Genomic DNA, 22,552 nt, shown 5'->3' with positions numbered 1-22,552 from the left:
CAGCCCTTCTGGCACCAACAATCATGCCACGTTCAAAGTCACTCAAATCAACTTTCTTCCCCATACTGATGCTCGGTTTGAACTGCAGGAGATTGTCTTGACCATGTCTACATGCCTAAATGCACTGAGTTGCCGCCATGTGATTGGCTGCTTAGAAATTAAGTGTTAACGAGCAGTTGGACAGGTGTACCTAATAAAGTGGCCGGTGAGTGTAGATTTTGCTTCGTTTCGCTCGGACATTTAACGGCGTACACATACACGCGGAATCACGCGGACATTTAATGGCGTAGACATACATGCAAAAGATGACGGTTCGTTTCGGCGTGGACATACACGCGGATAGCTCAAAATGCGTATAGATAACACGCCACTTGACTTGAAAGTGCCGTGTATGTTTACGCAAAGTCATGATGTCATGTTGACCGTCTAAACTTCTGTTGAATCACAAAACCACAAAAAAAGATGTATGACTGAAATAAAGTCATACTGGTTAATAATAAGTGCAATAATGTGCAATGGTTGGAAGTCAGTTGTAGTTCTTGTGTTTCCCGACCAGCCCTCCCGTCAGTGCTACTGGCTAATGTATGCTCTCTGGACAATAAACTGGACTACCTCAGACTTCAACTGACTACCCACTCTGAAACAAGGAACTGTGTGCTTATCTTCACGGAAACATGGTTGCACAACAACGTCCCCGACACAGCTATCCAGCTACAGGGGCGAACATTGTTCCAGTCGGACAGGAACACTGAGACCTCCGGTAAGACCCGCGGTGGTGGGCTCTGTATTTATTTAGAGTTTTTAGTGGTGAAATGCCGGCCGTTTTATTTACCTAGGGAATTCACTGCTATTACGGTAGTGGCGGTGTATATCCCTCCCAGTGCTAATACTAACGAGGCACTGTGTGAGCTGTACGATGCTATCAGTAAGCAACAAACGGCCCACCCCGACAGCTTTTTTATTGGTGCTGGGGATTTCAATCATGCCAACCTGAAAACTGTAGCCCCCAAATTTTACCAACATGTGAACTTTGCCACGAGGGGAAAAAACATGTTGGACTTATGCTACATCAACATCCACGATTCATACAAAGCCTAAGATACTCAGACCACCTCTGTGTAATGCTTTTCCAAGCGTACAGGCCACTGCTGAAACGCTCCAGGCCAGTACAAAGGACCATCAGAGTCTGGCCGGAAGGAGCCACTGCAGGACTGCTTTGAGTGCACAGACTGGAAAGTGTTTAAGGAAGCAGACACCTACGACCAGCAAACATGCTTGGAAGAATACACAGACTTTGTGACTGGGTACATTGAGAAGTGCATCGAGGATGTCACTGTTGTAAAACTGTAATCACACGCTCCAATCAGAAGCCGTGGCTGACAACTGAGATCCGTTCCCTACTCAGGGCAAGAGATGCTGCCTTCAGGTCAGGAGATGAAGGGCTCCTCAAATCAGCAAGGGCTCAGCTCTCCAAGGCCATCAGGAAAGCGAAACGTCTGTGGGCACAGAAGATACATAACCACTTCTGTGACGCCAAGAACCCCAGGCGCATGTGGCGGGGCATCCAGGCCCTAACAGACTACAAAGTTTAGTTATAACAAAGGCCAACAACCACGACGCTCATCTTCCTGACAAGCTAAACGACTTCTACGCACGGTTTGAAGCCCTGAATAACATGCAGGCATACAAGTCCACACCCACCCCTGAAGAGCAGGCGCTGCGTCTGGACCCAGTTGACGTGAGGAGGACACTATCCAGAGTCGACCCATGCAAAGCTGCAGGTCCGGACAACATACTAGGGAGAGTGCTCAGGGACTGTGCTGACCAGCTAGCAGGTGTCCTTACAGACATCTATAACATCTCCCTGAGCCAGGCCGTGGTCCCTGCGAGCTTCAAAAAGACCACCATCATTGCAGTGCCGAAGAAGTCAGCAGTGACATGTCTCAATGACTACCGCCCTGTAGCACAGACTCCCATTATGATGAAGTCCTTTGAGCGACTGGTCAAGAGACATATTCACTCCTCCCTCCCTACCTCATTGGGCCCCCTGCAGTTTGCATATCGTCCCAACCGTTCTACTGACGACGCCATCTCTTACACCCTGCACTCTGCTTTATCACATCTGGACACTAAAGACTAAGGGCGCATACGTCAGAATGCTGTTCATTGATTTTAGCTCAGCGTTCAGTACTATCATCCCTCAACAGCTAGTAAAGAAACTCTCACTGCTGGGCCTCAGCACTCTAACCTGCAACTGGATTCTGGACTTCCTGACAGAGAGACTACAGTCAGTGCGCATCGGCAGCAGAACTTCAGATGCCATCACGCTGAGCACAGGTGCCCCCCAAGGCTGTGTGATCAGCCCACTGCTGTTCACGCTGCTCACCCACGACTGCACTGCCAAGTCTGAATCCAACCTTATCGTCAAGTTTGCAGATAATACAACTGTAGTAGGCCTCATCAGCGGCAAAAACGAAGCAGGATACAGAGAGGAGGTGGAACAACTGTTAAGCTGGTGCCACAACAACAACTTATCTCTGAATGTAGATAAAACAAAGGAGATGGTTGTTGACTTCCGCAGAAGGGCACCTCCCACCCCTCACACAGTGTGTTTGTCCCTCTACCATCAGGCAGGAGGTTCTGCAGCATCAGGACCCGCACTACAAGGTTCTGTAATAGCTTCTTCCCCCAAGCTGTTAGAGCCCTGAATACTCTGGTGCCACCCAACATTTCATCCTCATGATTCGTCTGTATCCGATCATCCGAGTTGATCTGGTTATGACAAAGGACTAAAGAACACACAAATGACTGTGTACTGTCACTTTAAATGGACAAATGGGCATTAAAATGCAGAACTGTGCACCGACACTTGGCCTTTGCTCTGGTCAAATTGCACTTTTTACTGTCTATTGCACTTTTTTTTTCTGCGGATTGTTTACTGTTTATTATGTATTGTATTGTGTGTATCATGTGAATGGTTGAGGGCAGGGTTGCACTGTCTATTGTAGGATGTTGTGATCTGTTGTTGTTTATTTTTGCATATGCACCTCGGTCCATATGAAACGAAATTTCGTTCAGCTGTATACATGTATACACTGTAAAAAAATTACTGTAAAATTTACAGCAACTTACTGGCAATTTTGGTTGCCAGTAAGCCTGTAAATTTTACAAGATTACCGTAAATCATAAACTACAATTAACTGTAAAAAATACAGCACACCTGTAAAAGCAGAAAAACAAGAGCAGCTGTGAATTTACAGTTCTTTATTGTATTATTTACAGTATGATTATTTGAGGAAACCGATTATCTTAAATTGGTCAATTGACATTTCATATTTATACTGTGATTTTATTTCATTTGAGTCCACTGAACTCCACATGACATGCGGAGTTCCACAGGGATCAGTTCTTGGACCGCTTCTGTTCAATCTCTATATGTTACCTTTAGGCCAGATTCTACAGAACAATAACATTAACTACCATAGTTATGCCGATGATACTCAAATATATATGTCTCTTGATTCAGACGACAAAAGTTCAATAGACTCTTTGTGCCACTGTATAGAGCAAATAAAAACCTGGATGAATCTAAATTTTTTACAATTAAACCAAGACAAAACTGAGGTTATTGTGTTTGGCAACAAAAATAAAAGAACAAGTATTATTAAAGAATTAGATTCCCGTGCCTTTAAAACCAGGGATAAAGTGCGTAATCTTGGTGTTATGATAGATTCAGATCTCACATTTAACAGTCATATTAGAGCGGTCACTAAAACAGCATTTTATCATTTGAAAAATATATCTAGAATCAAAGGCTTGGTGCCTCAAAAAGACCTAGAGAAGCTTATCCATGCTTTTATCTCTAGTAGGGTTGACTACTGTAATGGCCTATTAACCGGACTTCCGAAGAAGACTGTAAAGCAGCTGCAGCTTGTTCAGAATGCTGCTAGATTATTAACCAGGACTAAGAGAATAGAGCACATCACTCCGGTTCTTAAAACTCTGCATTGGCTCCCAATCAGTTATAGAATAGTTTTTAAAGTGATGCTCTTAGTTTATAAAGCACTGAATTGTTTAGGTCCTGAGTACATTTCTGAAATGTTTCAAAAATATAAACCAAGTAGGGCTCTTAGATCAATGAACTCAGGTCAGCTAGTGGAGCACAGAGCCCAGCATGCAATGCGGTATGAATAGATTATGCAGACTGTGTAAGTCTTTGATACTTGATTCTTGTTGGTTTTATCTACACTGTAAAACATTGTCCTCCAAATCAATGGTAAAATACTGCAACACTGTTGCCAGTATTTTACTGTTAATTGTACAGTTATTTACTGTAATCTACAGTATGCTACTGTAAAAATACTGTACACTAATTTCATTTGCAAAACTCATCTGCCTTAAATTGATCAACAGCCGTTTAAGTTTATAAACTAATACGTATAATGCACTAATAATGTGAGAATATTATTGTGAACTTATTTCACTTGAGATCACAAAAAATATATATATCTTAAATAAAGAGATTTCCACTGGATCAGCAACTACACAGTCACCGCCTGTTAAATAAAGCAACATACAGCGTATCATCAATGTCTTGATTTTAGCCCAAATATCAAACATTTCTTAAATCAAGATGCATTTACTAAAGTAGTAAAATGACATAAGTCTTGTTCTCTTACGAGAGGTTCTCTCGTATTGCGTAAGTTAGCTTACGCTACGGGAAAGATTAATCTTTTCGAGATATTGAAGCCAAAAAATGATCCTTAATTTTTGTATTCATTGTCAACGCAGTGCAGCAGCTAGCAGACCTAGATCAGGCTGTCTAGCGTGCTCATAGGCTGCCCTGCGGGAACTGCAGCAGCCTACCACTGAGCCTGACGCCCTTTGCTGGTCCGCAAAAGAAAAAGCGCCGCTCCCAAAGGCCTCCAGAGCCTGTGGCCGCAGCGAAACGCTCGCCGGAGTCCCTCCCTCGCTTTGCCCTCGCCTTCTCCGCCCCCCCTTCACGGACGCGCAGCCGACGGCTACGGCCCTCGCTGTCATCACGTCGGACGACGAGGCGGAAGGTGACGCCACTAAAGACAGCTGTTCTATCCTGGCATCGGACAGCGAGGAATGGTCGGGCTCTCATCACTCCGCCTCCTCCTCGATCCAGGAATCCGGCCGGACCTGTGCTGGAGTGGACGCCGAGCTCATGCGCCTCCTCTCACAGGCCGTCGACCGCCTCGGCCTCGAGTGGTCGCTGCCCCCAGAGCCCGCGCCTAACAGACTCGACGGATGCTTTCTTCAGAATCGCCGCCGTCAAGCGCCAGCCTCCAGGTCCGCGCCCTTTCTGCCTGAACTCCACACGGAGCTTGCTAAATCGTGGAATGCACCATTCTCAGCGAGGCTCCACTCTCAAGTCTCCGCGTCGCTCTCCCAAGTGGACAGTGATGCCGAGAAAGGATATTCTTCTATTCCCCCTGTGGAGGAAGCGGTTGCAGCGCACATTTGTCCGCCCTCCGCGAGATTGCGCTAAAACTCTGCGCTCCCGTCCAAGGCCTGCAGGACCATGTCTGCTTTTGTCGGCCGCGCTTACGCCGCAGCAGGACAGGCCGTGTCCGCCCTGCACTCGATGGCTGTGCTTCAGATCCTCCAAGCAGATCTTCTTCGTGAGTGGGACGAGAGAGGACGGGATCCAGCCGCCATCACGGACCTGAGAAGCGTGACGGACCTTTCCCTTCGCGCTACCAAGTCCACAGCACAGGCCATAGGAAAATGCATGGCCGCGCTAACTGTTACAGAGAGGCACCTCTGGCTGACGCTTGCTGACATGAGGGAATCTGAGCGGGCCACGTTTCTCAATGCGCCGCTTTCCCCCACTGGTCTCTTCGGCCCAGCGGTGAACGGGATCGTCGACCGCTTCTCCGAAGTACAGAAGACCACGCAGGCCATGAACTTGTTCCTGCCGCGACGCTCTAGTTCCGCTGCAGGCCGCTCACGTGACCAGCCAGGGGTATCAGAATGGGTGCTGAGCACAATAAGACAGGGCTATTTGCTACAGTTCGATCCTTTAAGCGCGCGCCGCGACGACAGTGAATGTCGAAGTAGCACATCTACTCCGCACAGAAATAGCGAAGCTCTTGTAATAGAACTGGGCCATAGAACTGGTACCACCTTCTCTGAGCGAGTCAGGCTTCTACAGCCGTTATTTTCTCGTACCCAAGAAGGACGGAGCCCTCAGACCTATTTTAGATCTGAGACATTTGAACAAAGTGCTTGTGAAAAGACCGTTCAAAATGCTTACAACCAGGAAAATCCTCGCGCACGTTCGCCCGAAGGACTGGTTTATATCTCTCGATCTGAAAGATGCCTATTTTCAGATTCAGATAATACCCCGTCACAGGCCATTCTTGAGATTCGCCTTCGATGGTCAGGTATATCAATACACCGTCCTCCTGTTCGGCCTGTCATTGGCACCTTGCACATTCACGAAGTGCATGGCCCTCGCGCCCTTGAGAAATCAGGGCATGCAAATTATGAACTATTTAGACGATTGGCTGATTCTGGCACAGTCAGAGACGGAACTGTTGTCTCACAGAACAGTGCTTCTCAGTCACCTGGAAAGCTTGGGTCTCTCAGCCAACTGGACCAAGAGCTCATTAACGCCCAGTCAGTCAGTTTCTTTTCTGGGAATAGAACTGGACTCTGTGGCCATGACGGCTCGTTTATTGACACAGCGCGCGCGCCGTGTTTTCCACCTAGCCGCTTCTTTCCAGAAAGGCAGCATCGTTCCCCTGAAGACATTTCAGAGGATGCTGGGCTATATGGCCTCAGCCGCGGCAGTGCTTCAGCTGAGCTTACTGCACATGCGCCCACTGCAACGCTGGCTGAATGCCCATGCGTCTCACCGGGCCTGGACCACCGGCTGCAAACGAATCAGAGTGACTCAGAGCTGCATCTCAGCTCTTCAGCCCTGGTTAGTGGCCGACTGGTATCAGTGGGGTGTGATGATGGGAGCTGTCTCACATCGAAAAGTCATCTCGACGGATGCGTCCAACTTAGGTTGGGGCGCTCTCTTCGAGAGCAGACCGGCCTTTGGCCTTTGGTCAGACCAGGAGAAGCTCCTCCACATAAACTGTCTGGAAATGTTGGCGGTCAAGAAGGCGCTGAGGCGTTTCCTCACGTTTTTACAGGACCACCATGTTCTAGTCCGCTCGGACAACATGTCTGTAGTGTCCAACGTGAACTGTCAGGGCTGGGTCAGATCCAGAAACCTCTGATGGAACACCTCCTTGTTTGGTCTCCGCATCATCTGTGCTCGCTGAGAGCTGCGCATGTGCCAGGCCACCTGAACGACGGCCCAGACAGACTGTCCAGGAACAATGTTCCCCCAGGGGAATGATCCCTGCACCCCCAAACAGTCCAAACACTGTTCGGCAGAGCGGAGGTCGACCTCTTTGCATCAGAAGACAACGCTCACTGCCCAATGTTCTTTTCATGTTCTTTTTTTGTTCTTTTCTGTTCATTACCAGCTTCACTTATTACTAACCAGGTTGACTTTATTTCTGGTAGACGTCTACAGAAGTTCTTATTGAGAATTAACAGAGGTTAAGATGTTGATGGTTTATTGAAAATAATAGTTTGGTTTGTTGTGACCATAATGGTGATCAATGTTTCCTTTAGTTGGGCTCTTGACTTTTTAACATTAGTTTTTCTTTGGCAGCTGTATCTGATTGTTATGTTGAGAACAGCAAGAGAAAATGCAATCAAATACTATAAGCTGATTGATGATAAGAATATAATCATCATATAGTGGCTTAACTCATTAACTTTGTGTGTGACTTTTATACAGGTGATATGTTATTCATTTTGTTTTATTGTTGTGATTCTACAGCAAGAGATCCAGCACATTTTTTTATCAGAACATCAAATGATTTTTAAAACACCATTTACACATTTTGGACTACTGCTCTTTAAACTCACACACATACATCAAGAATCAGCATATGAATCTCAACAATGGTGACATGCTTCATGGTGCAATGCATTCTGGGTGCATCATACGAAACTTATCCATGGCTCCCAGAATGCATTGCATGGGCAGGTTCCCCTCCCCGCTCAAAGTGTACGTGGCGGCCATCGCAGCGTTTGCAGAGTTGACGCGCGGCCAGTCAATAGGAAGAAACGAGCTGGTCATCCGTTTCCTTTTAGAGGAGCTAGAAGGATGAACCCTCCGCGGCCCCCGTCGGTTCCTATCTGGGATCTTTCATTGGTCTTAGAGGCCCTGAAAACATATCCCTTTGAACCATTAGATTCTGTGGATCTGAAATACCTCTCGCTCAAAACCGTTTTTCTGACAGCACAGTCATCAGTCAAACGTGTGGGGGATTTACACGCGCTCTCTGTCAGCGCTGCGTGTCTCGAGTTTGGGCCAAATGACTCTAAAGTTATCCTCAAACCTAGGCATGGCTATGTCCCAAAAGTGATTGGCACTCCCTTCAGAGCGCAGGTCATTTCGCTATCGGCTCTGCCAGCATCCGATAGCGAGAGCGATACTAACCTCCTCTGCCCTGTCAGAGCGCTGAAGGTTTACATTGCGCGCTCCGCCCCTTTCAGGCGCTCGGAGCAGCTTTTTGTTTCGTTTGTTGGGCGCACCAAGGGTCTCGCCGCCTCGAAACAGAGCCTGTCCAGATGGATAGTGGACGCTATTGCTGCTGCTTACGCGTATTGTGGTTCATAATCTGCAATCTAACATCAGCGCTGTGAGTGTACCACAGTTCTCATCATTTGAATGCCTTGTTTTAAATATTTCTGCTCCAAAGGCAATTACCATCGCTACTGTCTATCGACCACCAAAGGCAAATGAAGCTTTTATGACTGATTTTGTTGTCAATGTTGTGTTATAAATTTGAGAGAATCCTCATTCTTTGGGACTTCAACATACACATTGACGAAAATGACTGTGTGATGGCAAATGACTTCCTACACAGCAAAATCCCCAGTGTTAAATTAACACTGCTCAGTGTTTATATGAGTCCACACTCAGAGTGTTAAATGAACACTGAAGCAGTGCTAAAGTTAATGAGATCATTAAGTGATTAATTGAGTGATATTTGAGCATTATCGAAGACACCTGATGTTAACAAGCAGAATCACTGAAGGAGAAAATCGTAATTGGTATGTTACCATTATGGAGATCAGTGTTTGCTTTAGTTGGGCTCTTGACCCTCACGTCATTAACTTTAGATTTTGTTTGGCTGCTGTACCTGAGTTATACCTGCCAGATAAACAAAGAGAAAAGGTGATATGATGGTGTTGGTTGTGTTTTAACATAATCAATAGTTGGCCTGAGTCACTGAACTCATTGAGAGCGTTAAGCGAAACTCATAATTTCATATGAAATTATAAACTTTCATATAAACTCATAATAAGTTAAGTTTACCTTATGGATTATAGCAGCACTGTCATTGTAGAGTATGCCATTTTTTAGCCTTTTCAATTAAATCCAAATGATCAAATCAATTACAAAAAAAAAACACCTTAAAAATATTTCAGGTAGGCACATACAGACATCAAGAATTAGCGTATGAATCTCAACAATGGTGACAAACAGATGACCTCTGAACATAAGCTCATTATTTATTCATACAGCAATGCATGATGGGAGCCATGAATGAGATTTGATTGGTGGCATCCAGAATACACTGCAAAATGCTTTATAATTGTCACCATTGTTGAGATTCACAGGCTGGTTCTTGATGTCGGTTTAAAAAAAAACCTGTTTTGTATGTTATTAAGTTTTAAGAAATTTTTTGGATTACATTGTAAAAGTTACAAATATTATGATTTTCAAGGGCAGTGCTGTTATAATCAATAAAGTAAATGTAACTCAGAAATTGGGCTCTATTCAGGTCAAATGATTGTGAAGTAATGATAATGTTAAAACACAACCAACATCAAATTACCTTTTCTCTTTGTTCATCTGGCTGTTGTGACTCAGGCACAGCAGCCAAACAAAGAACTAAAGTTAATGACTTAAGGGTCAAGAGCTCAACTAAAGCAAACACTGATCTCCATAATGGTAACATACCAATTACGATTTTCTCCTTCAGTGATTCTGCTTGTTAACATCAGGTGTCTTCCATAATGCTCAATTAATCACTTAATTAATCAGTTAATTATCTCATTAACTTTAGCACTGCTTCAGTGTTCATTTATATAAACACTGAGCAGTGTTAATTTAACACTGGTTATTTTGCTGTGTATTTTTATTAGACTGTTTTAATCCTAAACAGTTTATCAGTGGCCCTACACATAACAAAGGTCATACATTAGACCTTGTGATTGCAAATGAAGCAATTATATCACAGCAGTGCACAGTTGATATTGGTCTTTCTGATCATCTGGCAATCTTTTTTAATATGGAACTGCCTCTTCCTTCTGCGTCTTCTTCTCACTCTGTTCATTTCCATAAATGGAAATCAATTAATCCGTCAGATTTTGCAGACTCTGTTGTTTCCTGTCTTAGTGGTCTTCAGTCAGCTCATCAGGAAGATAAGATTTTACATTTGAATGCTGTTCTTGCCTCTAATTTAGATTATTTTGCTCCCTTGAAGTCACGCAGAGTCTCTTTTTCTTTTTCTGCCCCATGGTATAATGATGACGTGCGCTCTAAGAAAGCAGCTTGCCGTAAATTGGAGCACAAGTGGCGTGACTCGGGCCTGAATGTATTTTATCAAGCCTGGAAAGATCACTTGGGGGACTATAGATCTGAAATTGAGTCTGCCAGATCTGTTTATTTTTCCCAGATAATAGATAATAATCTAAGTAATCCAAGACATCTATTTTATAAATAGGCTTCTTACAGCTAATGCTGGCACCTCTCTGCCTGTTTCAAATCAGGTGTCTAATGATTTTCTTAATTTTTTTAGCTCTAAAATTGATAATTTTTACAAAATGATTCATGCTATACCTGTTTCCTCTTCTATACTACGCTTGCCTTGTTTCTCTGGCACATCCTTTACTTTTCTGAAGTTGACTCTGAGCTGCTCACTTGGGTGGTAACAGGTATGAAAGTTACCACTTGCTTACTTGATCCCCTCCCTACAAGCCTGTTTAAATCCTGTTTTGACTCATTGTGCCCAGTTGTTCTTGGCATTGTCAATGAATCTTTGTGTTCTGATGTTGTTCCAGCAGCATTGAAAACTGCTGCTGTAACGCCTGTTCCGAAGAAGCGTGATGCAGAGTTGGATAACATAAATAACTATCGCCCTATATCAAATCTTCCATTTCTGGCAAAAATTTTGGAACGTGTTGTGGCTTTGCAGCTACACAGTCATCTTACAGTAAATAATCTTTTTGAGCCCCTTCAGTCTGGTTTGCGAAAATTTCATAGTACTGAGACAGCCTTGGCTTTTAACTTTATACACACCCAAGCGTCATTTACGCTCCTCACAAGCTGGTCTATTGGCAGTCCCACAGACTCGGTTGCGTACTGTAGGGGATAGGGCTTTCTCATCCTATGCTCATAGGCTTTGGAATGCACTCCCTCCAAATATCAAAGATGCACAGTCTTTAAGTAATTTCAAATCTTTATTAAAAACACATTTTTTTAGGTTAGCTTTTACTTGACTTTTATTTTATTGTATTTTATCTGTGTTTATTTTATTTTTTTCTCTGAGTGTTGTATTTTAATTTTGCTTGTTTTATTATGTAAAGCGCCTTGAGAAGCTGCTTTAAAGGCGCTATATAAGAATAAAGTTATTATTATTATTAAAAGATCTGCAGTGCCCTTTGGGCATCAGGGCTCATTCCACTAGAGGCATGGCCTCATCGTGGGCATGGTCCAGCGGAATTTCTATTCATGACATTTGTACGGCGGCAGGCTGGGCCTCTCCGTCTACATTTGTGAGGTTTTATAACCTGGAAGTTCCCGCCTTGCAGGCTAAACTTTTGTCAGTCTAATAGTGTGTATGATCTGCCCGCATTTCTGCGCGCAGGCTACTATCACGTGACTAAGCTCTTCTGGTTGAGCCGCACTATAATGGGCCGTTATGTCAGACCGGCTATGCTGCTCTGCATTTCCCATGGGGTGCTTATACATGTGTCGGCCCGCTATGCTGGCCCCTATTTTTCCACTTATCTTGTTCCCCGACTCGGGGACTCATGGAGTGGATGCTTGGCGCGCACGGCGTTGACAAAGGGCTCCCGTAGCATAAGCTCACTTACGGAATACGATAGAACCTCTCTATCGGTTACCTAACGTAACCTCGGTTCTCTCTAGAAGAGGGAACGAGTATTGCGTAACCTGCCGTGCTCGCGCCACGAGAGACTTTCGCTTCAGTCGATGAAAACCAGAGAAACAGCCTCCAAGCCCTGCTTATATACGCTAAGCCACGCCCATTCTGGCGGGCCCCGCAGTTCCCGCAGGGCAGCCTATGAGCACACTAGATAGCCTGCTCTAGGTCTGCTAGCTGCTGCACTGCGTTGACAATGAATACAAAAATTAAGGATAATTTTTTGACTTCAATATCTCGAAAAGATAAATCACGTAGCGTAAGCTAACTTACGCAATACTCGTTCCCTCTTCTAGGGAACCGAGGTTACGTTAGGTAACCGATACGTTTTCTGGGGAAATTAATCAAAATTAAGTGAGTTTTTGCTTAAAATAAGCACAGTTATCTGCCAATGGGGTAAGAAAAATAATATTGTTTCTGTTTGAATTTAGATTATTTTTCTTACCCCATTGGCAGATAACTTTGCTTTTTTTTAAGCATCAACTCACTTAATTTTGATTAATTCTTCCCCTGGAAAACAGGACATAATATCTTATGTAATTTTACTCATCTAGTAAATGCATTTTGATTTAAGAATTTTGAGATATTTGGACTGGAAACAAGACAAAAAATTGTTTGTTTGTCGTTAGAGTTTTATAGTAAAACTATAGCATATCAACAGTGATCAGCATAATGCTCACAATAAAAATAATAAGGTCATATAGATCACAACACAGTCTCGGGGGTAAGAAGTGGATTATCCTTCACCTGAAATGTTTGTCTCTTCATCCTGAAATGCGAGGCAAATGTTGGATCACAATAATTAGGAACCACAGGAATCCCTTCACTCGATTGGGATGTTCTCCTTTATTCTGGACGGCAAGCGCAGTGACTGTAACATCAAACGTATTCTGCAGTATTAAACACGTATTTATACCGATTTCAAAATGCGTTTTGAAAAAGAAAATTCTTCAAAAAGAACTCAAAGAATGGCCTTCTCAGCTGCCGTAGTTGTAACTCTTGCCATCAGAACATGTGTTCAACGCACCTCCGTTTCCGTTTAAAAAACGTTTTGCAACTTTTTGTCGCAGAATCACTAAAGGAAAGTGTCCATTATCATCAGGTTTCTTCAATAATGGTCAATCATCACTTAAATAATCACTTAATTATCTCATTAACTTCAATTGAATTGGGATCATAAGGAAGCCATGAAATGGCTTGACGAGTATTCTTCTTGACATAGTTCCTCTTAAAAGAGAGGGATCTGGGGCGGGACATTTTTTTGTTGTTGTTGTTGTTGTAGCTATTGCTATAGGGGAAAGGGACATTTTTCTTTCTCAATGAGCATTTTATTGAAGACAAAAATGGTGATGAATATTTTTGGGTTGTTTTGTTTGTCAAGTTCAAAGAGAAAGACTGTAAATCTTAAAATAGAGGCTTCAAACCCTGATTTCACGGGATCTGTATATCTGTTGACATGAAAAGTTTTCTTCGCTAAATGACAAATACTCTCATAATTATTTAATTATTGATTTAAAAGCCATTTTGATTGTTCTTAACAAGGAAGCACTAAACCCCACTTAAGATCTTTCTTGAGGACCATTAAAGAGTTTATTTTGGAGTAATTGATATTCTTGTAGGTCACAGGTGAGGTTGTGTGTTTGCATTCGGTTAATAATTCATTAATAAATGGTGAGCTGTACGTGATGGAGCTTGAAGAATAATGATGACAAAGGCATGACAGTGTGATTTGAGGGTGTGTTCAGTGGGGAAAGTGAGAGACAGCTGAGGAAACATCAGAGATCAGATGCTATTGTGTCGTGCTTTTCAACTGGAGCTTGTTCAGTGATGCTTGATTATGTCTGTGTGCAAACACCATTGTGGATGGACGAGAAATCACATCAAACCACTTCAAAAATGTCTGTCAAATTTCTCGCTTTGATTAAATGCAGTGCTTAGATGGGAACTGCAGACAGGGAGTGCCAAACAACACATGAAAAACACATGCAACACTGAATTCTTTGGCTATTTGTATGAATCAACCTGACTACATTAGGTAATAAAAATCATTTCGGGTCAGATCTTGTAGACGTACAGTGGCTCCAGCACGTTTCATTTGATCAAGTCATTAGTGGGGTCAAACAGAGATTTTTCACATTTTCTGCTCTGCTTTCGGGGAGGTTTTGGTAACACTTTACAATAAGGTTCATTAGTTAACATTAGTTAACTATATTAATGAGATAAAAGACCATACACTTTCGTGACTGTTTTTTAATACTCTTTTTAAAGAGTGCACTTCATAATAATGTGTGAAGTGCGTACTAAGTACATATTAAATCATTATGTTTTAATAAACCTTTGCCGTTTTTTTAAAGAAGTACACTTATTTGAATGTGTCGACACATACTAAAGCACATGTGAAGTATTGATTAATATTTTAAGTTGTGTTATTTTATTTTGAATACATTTAAAGTTCTATATTGCAATGTCATCATTACAAATGTGTAATTGTAAATTCATTTTACACATTTCAATAGAAATTACATTAAAGTATATTTTACTTTACCATATTTCAAATACTATAGAAATAATTATGAAGTTAGATGTAAAAATGCACTTAACTCAAGGTTAAGTTCAAAATCATTTAATAGACGTTTAAACTTTTTTAATGAATTTAAATTTGTAACTAATTAAAAAATGTTGTTTACAAGTTTCTTTTAAAGTATACTATTTCTGTAATAAGCACTCTTTTTACAAAATTAAAACATATTATGCTAAAGTGTTGATTGGGACACGTTTTCCAGTCATCTCAATGGCAAGTGTCCCAAATCAACCCGAATTCAACCCCTAATTATTACTACTGAGGATGATGATGTGCAGAATTATGTGAATATCTGCATTTATTTGACACAGATCCTTTGTGGAGCCATTCAACTTTTACTGTTGTTGTTGTTATCATTATTATTTTTTATTAAAATATGATCTAGATTCTAGACAGTCATGCCCAGCTCCTTCACTCTCAGTCAATGTTTGGATGAATCCACATTTATGTGCCAACATTGCCGCAATTTCCTCATTTTTATCAGACAAAATGCGTCACCAACCTGTTTTTTATGACATTTGTTCATATTGCAACATGTACAGTCATACAGCCATTAACGTACAGTCATTTCAAAAAGCCTTTTTTCTTTTCATTTCACTGTAAATGATTATTTGTTGCTTTCAATGTATATTGCTGCTGTATTGCAACAATGTCTTTATGCAGAAACACTTTACAATAAGGTTTCATTTTTTAGCATTAGTTACATTAGTTAACGTTAACTAACAATGAACAATAAAAAAAAAAAAACAATGAACAATATATAAATGCTTCAACAGCATTTATTAATCTTTGTTAATGTTAACCTCAGCATTTACTAATACATTTTGAAGATCTGTTGGATCTGTTAACATTAATTAATGCACTGGGATCTAACATGAACATGACAATTTGTATTAATGCTGTAAGAATATTTTGCGCATAATGCATTCACTAATCCTAACAAATGACACTATTGTAAAGTGTTATCAATATTTTTTTCAATAAATATAATGTGAAATGAAATACATTTGAATGCTGATGGTGTTGTTTCTTATTTTATTTAGTTCTTATCTCTTATTCTCTTATTCTCGCTTATTGAGGGAAAAATGTCAATCGATAAGGCAAATAAAATAGAGTTATATATATACTGTATATTTATATATACACTACCAGTCAAAAGTTTTGGATCGGTAAGATTTTTAATGTTTTTAGAAGAATTCTCTTCGGCTCACCAAGGCTGCATTTATTTGATTAAAAATATAACTGTAATATTAAAAAAACTGTAATATTGTGAAATATTATCACAATTTAAAACAGCTGTTTTCTACGTTAATATATAGTATATAGTAATTTATTCCTGTGATCAAAGCTGAATTTTCAGCATCATTACTCCAGATTTGATGCTCAAGAAACATTTATGATTATTACCAATATTGAAAACAGTTGTGTACATTTTTATTTCAGGATTCTTTGATGAATAGTAAGTAAAAAAAAAAAAAACAGCATTTATCTGAAATATAAAGCTTTTGTAACATTAAACTCTACCGTTCAAAATTTGGGGTCAGTAAGAATTTTTATTTTAATTTTGGGGGGAAATAAATAAAATCAAATCAATATTTTTATTTATCAAGGATGAATTAAATTGATCAAAAGTTACAGTAAATACATTTATAATGTTACAAAAGATTATATTTCAGATAAATGCTGTTCTACCAGAAAGACTCGGGAGACAAATTGAAAAGCTGTATACATTTATTGACAGCTCAGCAAGCATAAATTTATGAGTTCTTTTGGCGTATGAGTTCTCAAAGCGAGGTTAGCCGAATCTGCATGTCCCGCCTGAGATGAAGGCGGGGGCGCAGCCGACCCCCTGGAGGTAAGTAAGGGACCATCCTGGTGGTGGTGATGGGGAGGATGGAGGGGAAGGTACCATCTTGGTGGTGGTTGGGGAGGATGAAGGGGAAGGTACCATCTTGGTGGTGGTTGGGGAGGATGGAGGTGAATGGCAGCATCTGCATCTGCGAACTCAGACAGGTGTAATTACCAATCTTTTATACTGTGACTGTTAACACCTGATTGGATAAAAATGAGGTAATACATGACGAGCTGATTGAGTCTTCCTGACAGAACTTAAGCTAAAGCTTTCATTTCTTTTGAACTTTCTATTCATCAAAGAATCCTGAAAAAAATTTTTACACAACTGTTTTCTGTAATGTTCGGAATCCACTGAAGATGAAGATGAAGATATCAAAGATTATATAACAGGAACATACAAAAGCCAACAATACGAAACAGCGTGCAAGGCACAAACAATAACCGACCCAGAACATTGGACAAGGAGGAACTTAAATATACAGGTAAACAATGAAGACAACAGTTGAAGACGGTGAGTGATGATGATGATTGCTGGCAGGTGCGGGTAATGGTGAAGGAGGTGCAGGTGTGGGCCAAGGAGGATGCTGGGAACTGTAGTGCAGACAGGGACCGACACATGACAGTGACAGAGACGATGACAGTGACGATGACCATTAGGTGGTGACTCTGACAGAACTCCCCTGTGACAGAACGTCCTGGAGTCCTCCAGGATCACCAGGGTCCGATGACTCCAGGACGGTTCCGGCAATTCGGGAGACCAGGGCAAAGCAGTTAGTGGCCAAGGCGGAGACGTCTCTTTGGGCGGATATGGCGGAGACGGCCCTTCAGGCGGCCATGTAGGAGAGGACCCTTTGGGCGGCCATGGCGGAGACGACCATTCGGGCGGCCATGGCGGAGACGACCATTCGGGCGGCCATGGCAGAGACGACCCTTCTGGCGGCCAAGGCCGAGACGTCCCTTCGGGCGGCCATGGCGGAGAGGACCCTTCGGGCGGCCATGGCGGAGACGGTCTGGCCACTCTGGCAGAGGACATATAGCCCGCCACAAAATTTGATTTGAAGATGAAGATCAGGCTGGTCAGGCATGACGTGAATCTCAGGCTGGACAGGCATGACGTGAATATCAGGCTGGACAGGCATGACGTGAAGATCAGGCTGGTCAGGCATGACGTGAAGATCAGACTGGACAGGCATGACGTGAATCTCAGGCTGGAAAGGCATGACGTGAAGCTCAGGCTGGAAAGGCATGACGTGAAGATCAGGCTGGTCAGGCATGACGTGAAGATCAGACTGGACAGGCATGACGTGAAGATCAGGCTGGTCAGGCATGACGTGAAGATCATGCTGGACAGGCATGACGTGAAGATCAGGCTGGTCAGGCATGACGTGAAGATCATGCTGGAGAGGCATGACGTGAAGATCAGGCTGGTCAGGCATGAAGTGAAGATCAGGCTGGACAGGCATGATGTGAAGATCAGGCTGGTCAGGCATGACGTGAAGGACAGGCTGGTCAGGCATGAAGTGAAGATCAGGCTGGTCAGGCATGACGTGAAGGTCAGGCTGGACAGACATGACGTGAAGATCAGGCTGGTCAGGCATGACGTGAAGGTCAGGCTGGTCAGGCATGACGTGAAGGTTAGGCTGGTCAGGCATGACCTGAAGATCAGGTTGGACAGACATGACGTGAAGATCAGGCTGGTCAGGCATGACGTGAAGATCAGGCTGGTCAGGCATGACGTGAAGATCAGGCTGGACAGGCATGACGTGAAGATCAGGCTGGTCAGGCATGACGTGAAGGACAGGCTGGTCAGGCATGACGTGAAGATCAGGCTGGTCAGGCATGACGTGAAGGTCAGGCTGGACAGACATGACGTGAAGATCAGGCTGGTCAGGCATGACGTGAAGGTCAGGCTGGTCAGGCATGACGTGAAGATTAGGCTGGTCAGGCATGACGTGAAGATCAGGTTGGACAGACATGACGTGAAGATCAGGCTGGTCAGGCATGACGTGAAGATCAGGCTGGTCAGGCATGACGTGAAGATCAGACTGGACAGACATGACGCGAAGATCAGACTGGACAGGCATGACGTGAAGATCAGCCTTGGACAAACATGACGTGAAGATCAGGCTGGTCAGGCATGACGTGAAGATCAGGCTGGTCAGGCATGACGTGAAGATAAGGCTGGTCAGGCATGACGTGAAGATAAGGCTGGTCAGGCATGACGTGAAGATCAGGCTGGACAGGCATGACATGAAGATAAGGCTGGACAGGCATGAGGTGAAGATCAGGCTGGACAGGCATGACGTGAAGATCAGGCTGGACAGGCATGACGTGAAGATCAGGCTGGACAGGCATGACGTGAAGATAAGGCTGGACAGGCATGACGTGAAGATCAGGCTGGTCAGGCATGACGTGAAGATCAGGCTGGACAGGCATGACGTGAAGATAAGGCTGGACAGGCATGACGTGAAGATCAGGCTGGACAGGCATGACGTGAAGATCAGGCTGGTCAGGCATGACGTGAAGATAAGGCTGGACAGGCATGACGTAAAGATCAGGCTGGTCAGGCATGACGTGAAGATCAGGTTGGACAGACATGACGTGAAGATCAGGCTGGTCAGGCATGACGTGAAGATCAGGCTGGTCAGGCATGAAGTGAAGATCAGGCTGGACAGGCATGACGTGAAGATCAGGCTGGTCAGGCATGACGTGAAGGACAGGCTGGTCAGGCATGATGTGAAGATCAGGCTGGTCAGGCATGACGTGAAGATCAGGCTGGTCAGGCATGACGTGAAGATCAGACTGGACAGACATGACGCGAAGATCAGACTGGACAGGCATGACGTGAAGATCAGCCTTGGACAGACATGACCTGAAGATCAGGCTGGTCAGGCATGACGTGAAGATCAGGCTGGTCAGGCATGACGTGAAGATCAGGCTGGACAGACATGACGCGAAGATCAGACTGGACAGGCATGACGTGAAGATCAGCCTTGGACAGGCATGACGTGAAGATCAGACTGGACAGACATGACGCGAAGATCAGACTGGACAGGCATGATGTGAAGATCAGCCTTGGACAGACATGACGTGAAGATCAGGCTGGTCAGGCATGACGTGAAGATCAGGCTGGTCAGGCATGACGTGAAGATCAGGCTGGACAGACATGACGCGAAGATCAGACTGGACAGGCATGACGTGAAGATCAGGCTGGACAGGCATGACGTGAAGATAAGGCTGGTCAGGCATGACGTGAAGATCAGGCTGGTCAGGCATGACGTGAAGATAAGGCTGGTCAGGCATGACGTGAAGATCAGGCTGGTCAGGCATGACGTGGAGATCAGGCTGGACAGGCATGACGTGAAGATCAGGCTGGTCAGGTTTGACGTGAAGATAAGGCTGGACAGGCATGACGTGAAGATCAGGCTGGTCAGGCATGACGTGAAGGTCAGGCTGGACAGACATGACGTGAAGATCAGGCTGGTCAGGCATGACGTGAAGGTCAGGCTGGTCAGGCATGACGTGAAGATCAGGTTGGACAGACATGACGTGAAGTAGAGGGCTGCATTGGGATTGAGTCCCGCCGGGTCCCGCGGGACCCAACGCAAATCTCGCGGGAGCGGGCGGTTTGAACTTTGCTGCGGGGGGAATGGGCAGCCAAAAAAAAACCTGCGGGATCGGGAGGTAGCCTAACGACATGATGGAGATGTCAATGATGTGGAAAAGAACCTCAAACAGGGTATTTACAGCACAAAACCTGAGCAAGGCAAGTCTGACATTTACTATTCATCTTCCTGATCAGTGCGTCAGAATACATGCAGGCCAGGGAAACGAAACCAACAACCCCATGAATCTCTTTAATAATAGCAATACAAATACGCGTTTTTTTCCTGCGGGACGGGAGAAGACACAAAGTCAATGCATCTCTATTATTGTGCGGGAATAAATTCTCCGAGTTTTGCGGGTGCAGGCGGGAGTGGACATACATATTGCGGGAGCGGGCGGGAGTGTAACACATACGTTGCGGGAGCGGGCGGTAATGGTCAGAAATTCGGCGGGCGCGGGCGGGAGCGGGATGAAGAAAACAGTCCCGCGCAGGACTCTAACGTGAAGGACAGGCTGGTCAGGCATGACGTGAAGATCAGGCTGGTCAGGCATGACGTGAAGGTCAGGCTGGACAGACATGACGTGAAGATCAGGCTGGTCAGGCATGACGTGAAGATAAGGCTGGACAGGCATGACGTGAAGCTCAGGCTGGACAGGCATGACGTGAAGATAAGGCTGGACAGGCATGACGTGAAGATCAGGCTGGACAGGCATGACGTGAAGATCAGGCTGGACAGGCATGACGTGAAGATAAGGCTGGTCAGGCATGACGTGAAGATCAGGCTGGACAGGCATGACGTGAAGATAAGGCTGGACAGGCATGACGTGAAGATCAGGCTGGACAGGCATGACGTGAAGATCAGACTGGACAGGCATGACGTGAAGATAAGGTTGGTCAGGCATGACGTGAAGATCAGACTGGACAGGCATGACGTGAAGATAAGGCTGGACAGGCTTGACGTAAAGATCAGACTGTGGAACGGCGTACTGAGGGATGAAGCTCTCCAGACAAATGATAATGCGGGTAATGGTGAAGGAGGTGCAGGTGTGGGCCAAGGAGGATGCTGGAAACTGTAGTGCAGATGGGGACTAACACATGACAGTGACAGAGACGATGACAGTGACAGTGACCATTAGGTGGGGACTCTGACAGTTTCAACATTGATAATAATAATAAATGTTTCTTGAGCATCAAACATCATATCAAAATGATTTCTGAAGGATCATGTGACACTGAAGACTGGAGTAATGATGCTGAAAATTCAGCTTTGATCACAGGAATAAATGATACTTTATTATATATTCACATAGAAAACAGTTATTTTAAATTGTCATAATATTCAAGAATATAATTTTTTATCTTTTTTTTTTAAAATCAAATAAATGCAGCCTTGGTGAGTAGAAGAGACTTCTTTTAAAAACATGGAAATGTACCGATCCAAAACTTTTGACCGTTAGTGTATATATATATCAATATATATTTTTGTTTATTTGATTTTTTTTAGTATATAAAATAATTTGGGTAATACTCTAATAACAGTAGACTGATACAATATAAATATTTTTGTGTAAATTATGTTTGTACTGTAAGTAAAGACCATCTTAATTCTTTCCCCTTTTGTTACACAAATGAACTTGCCAACATTTAGTTTAGTTTGATCCCGTTCTTTCTCGAGAGAATAATACTTACATTGTCCTCTTGTGAAAGGCGTATTCAAACAGCCTTAAGACGTTTTTAATTGCCTTATTTACTGTGGCTTAAAAAGAACAATTAGGTTTCTTTCTTTGAATGCAGTCCAAAGATACTGTTACTGCACCTCTATTTTTGCAACAATAGAAGAAAACGAATGAAGTTTTACATGTGCTGTTCTCCTTGTTTTGCCTTTTAAGGTTATTTTCTAACCTCCAGGAAGAGTTGACACTTTTTTTATTGACAAAGACTTTTGTTTAAAATGTCTAATTATGTTGTGATAATAACACAAATATTTGTTTAATTATCTCTATGGCCGAATAGACCTAGATTTATATAAGTTATATAACTTTCACTGAAAAACACATAAAATAACACTTAGGGCCCTATTTTAAGGATCTAAGCGCATGGTCTAAAGCGCACTGTAAAAATTAATAGAATTGTGGCAAAACACATTACAAGCAATATTATTAATTAAATGTAATAAATAAGAAGTGAGTAAGAATTTATCAAATTAATTCCTTAAAAGTCAGCCATTTAAAATGA

General features: G+C 43.3%; 1 protein-coding gene across 1 annotated transcript in view; it reads right to left on the bottom strand.

Annotated features, from left to right (window-relative positions):
• Nucleotides 1-16,640: 16,640 nt before the first annotated feature.
• LOC130084978 (uncharacterized) overlaps nt 16,641-22,552 on the bottom strand; it is a 49,451-nt gene continuing 43,539 nt past the window's right edge. The window contains exons 10-14 of the mRNA XM_056250519.1: nt 21,250-21,387; nt 20,818-21,018; nt 20,017-20,163; nt 17,191-17,301; nt 16,641-16,853 (exon numbers count right to left, since the gene is read on the bottom strand). Coding sequence (XP_056106494.1) covers nt 16,641-16,853; nt 17,191-17,301; nt 20,017-20,163; nt 20,818-21,018; nt 21,250-21,387 — 810 coding nt within the window. The remainder of the gene's footprint in view (nt 16,854-17,190; nt 17,302-20,016; nt 20,164-20,817; nt 21,019-21,249; nt 21,388-22,552) is intronic.

Source organism: Rhinichthys klamathensis, unplaced genomic scaffold (assembly GCF_029890125.1).
Source record: "Rhinichthys klamathensis goyatoka isolate OS25496 unplaced genomic scaffold, OSU_Roscu_1.1 h1tg000070l_1, whole genome shotgun sequence".
Taxonomy (NCBI): domain Eukaryota; kingdom Metazoa; phylum Chordata; class Actinopteri; order Cypriniformes; family Leuciscidae; genus Rhinichthys; species Rhinichthys klamathensis.
This window is presented reverse-complemented; position numbering and strand designations above follow the sequence as displayed.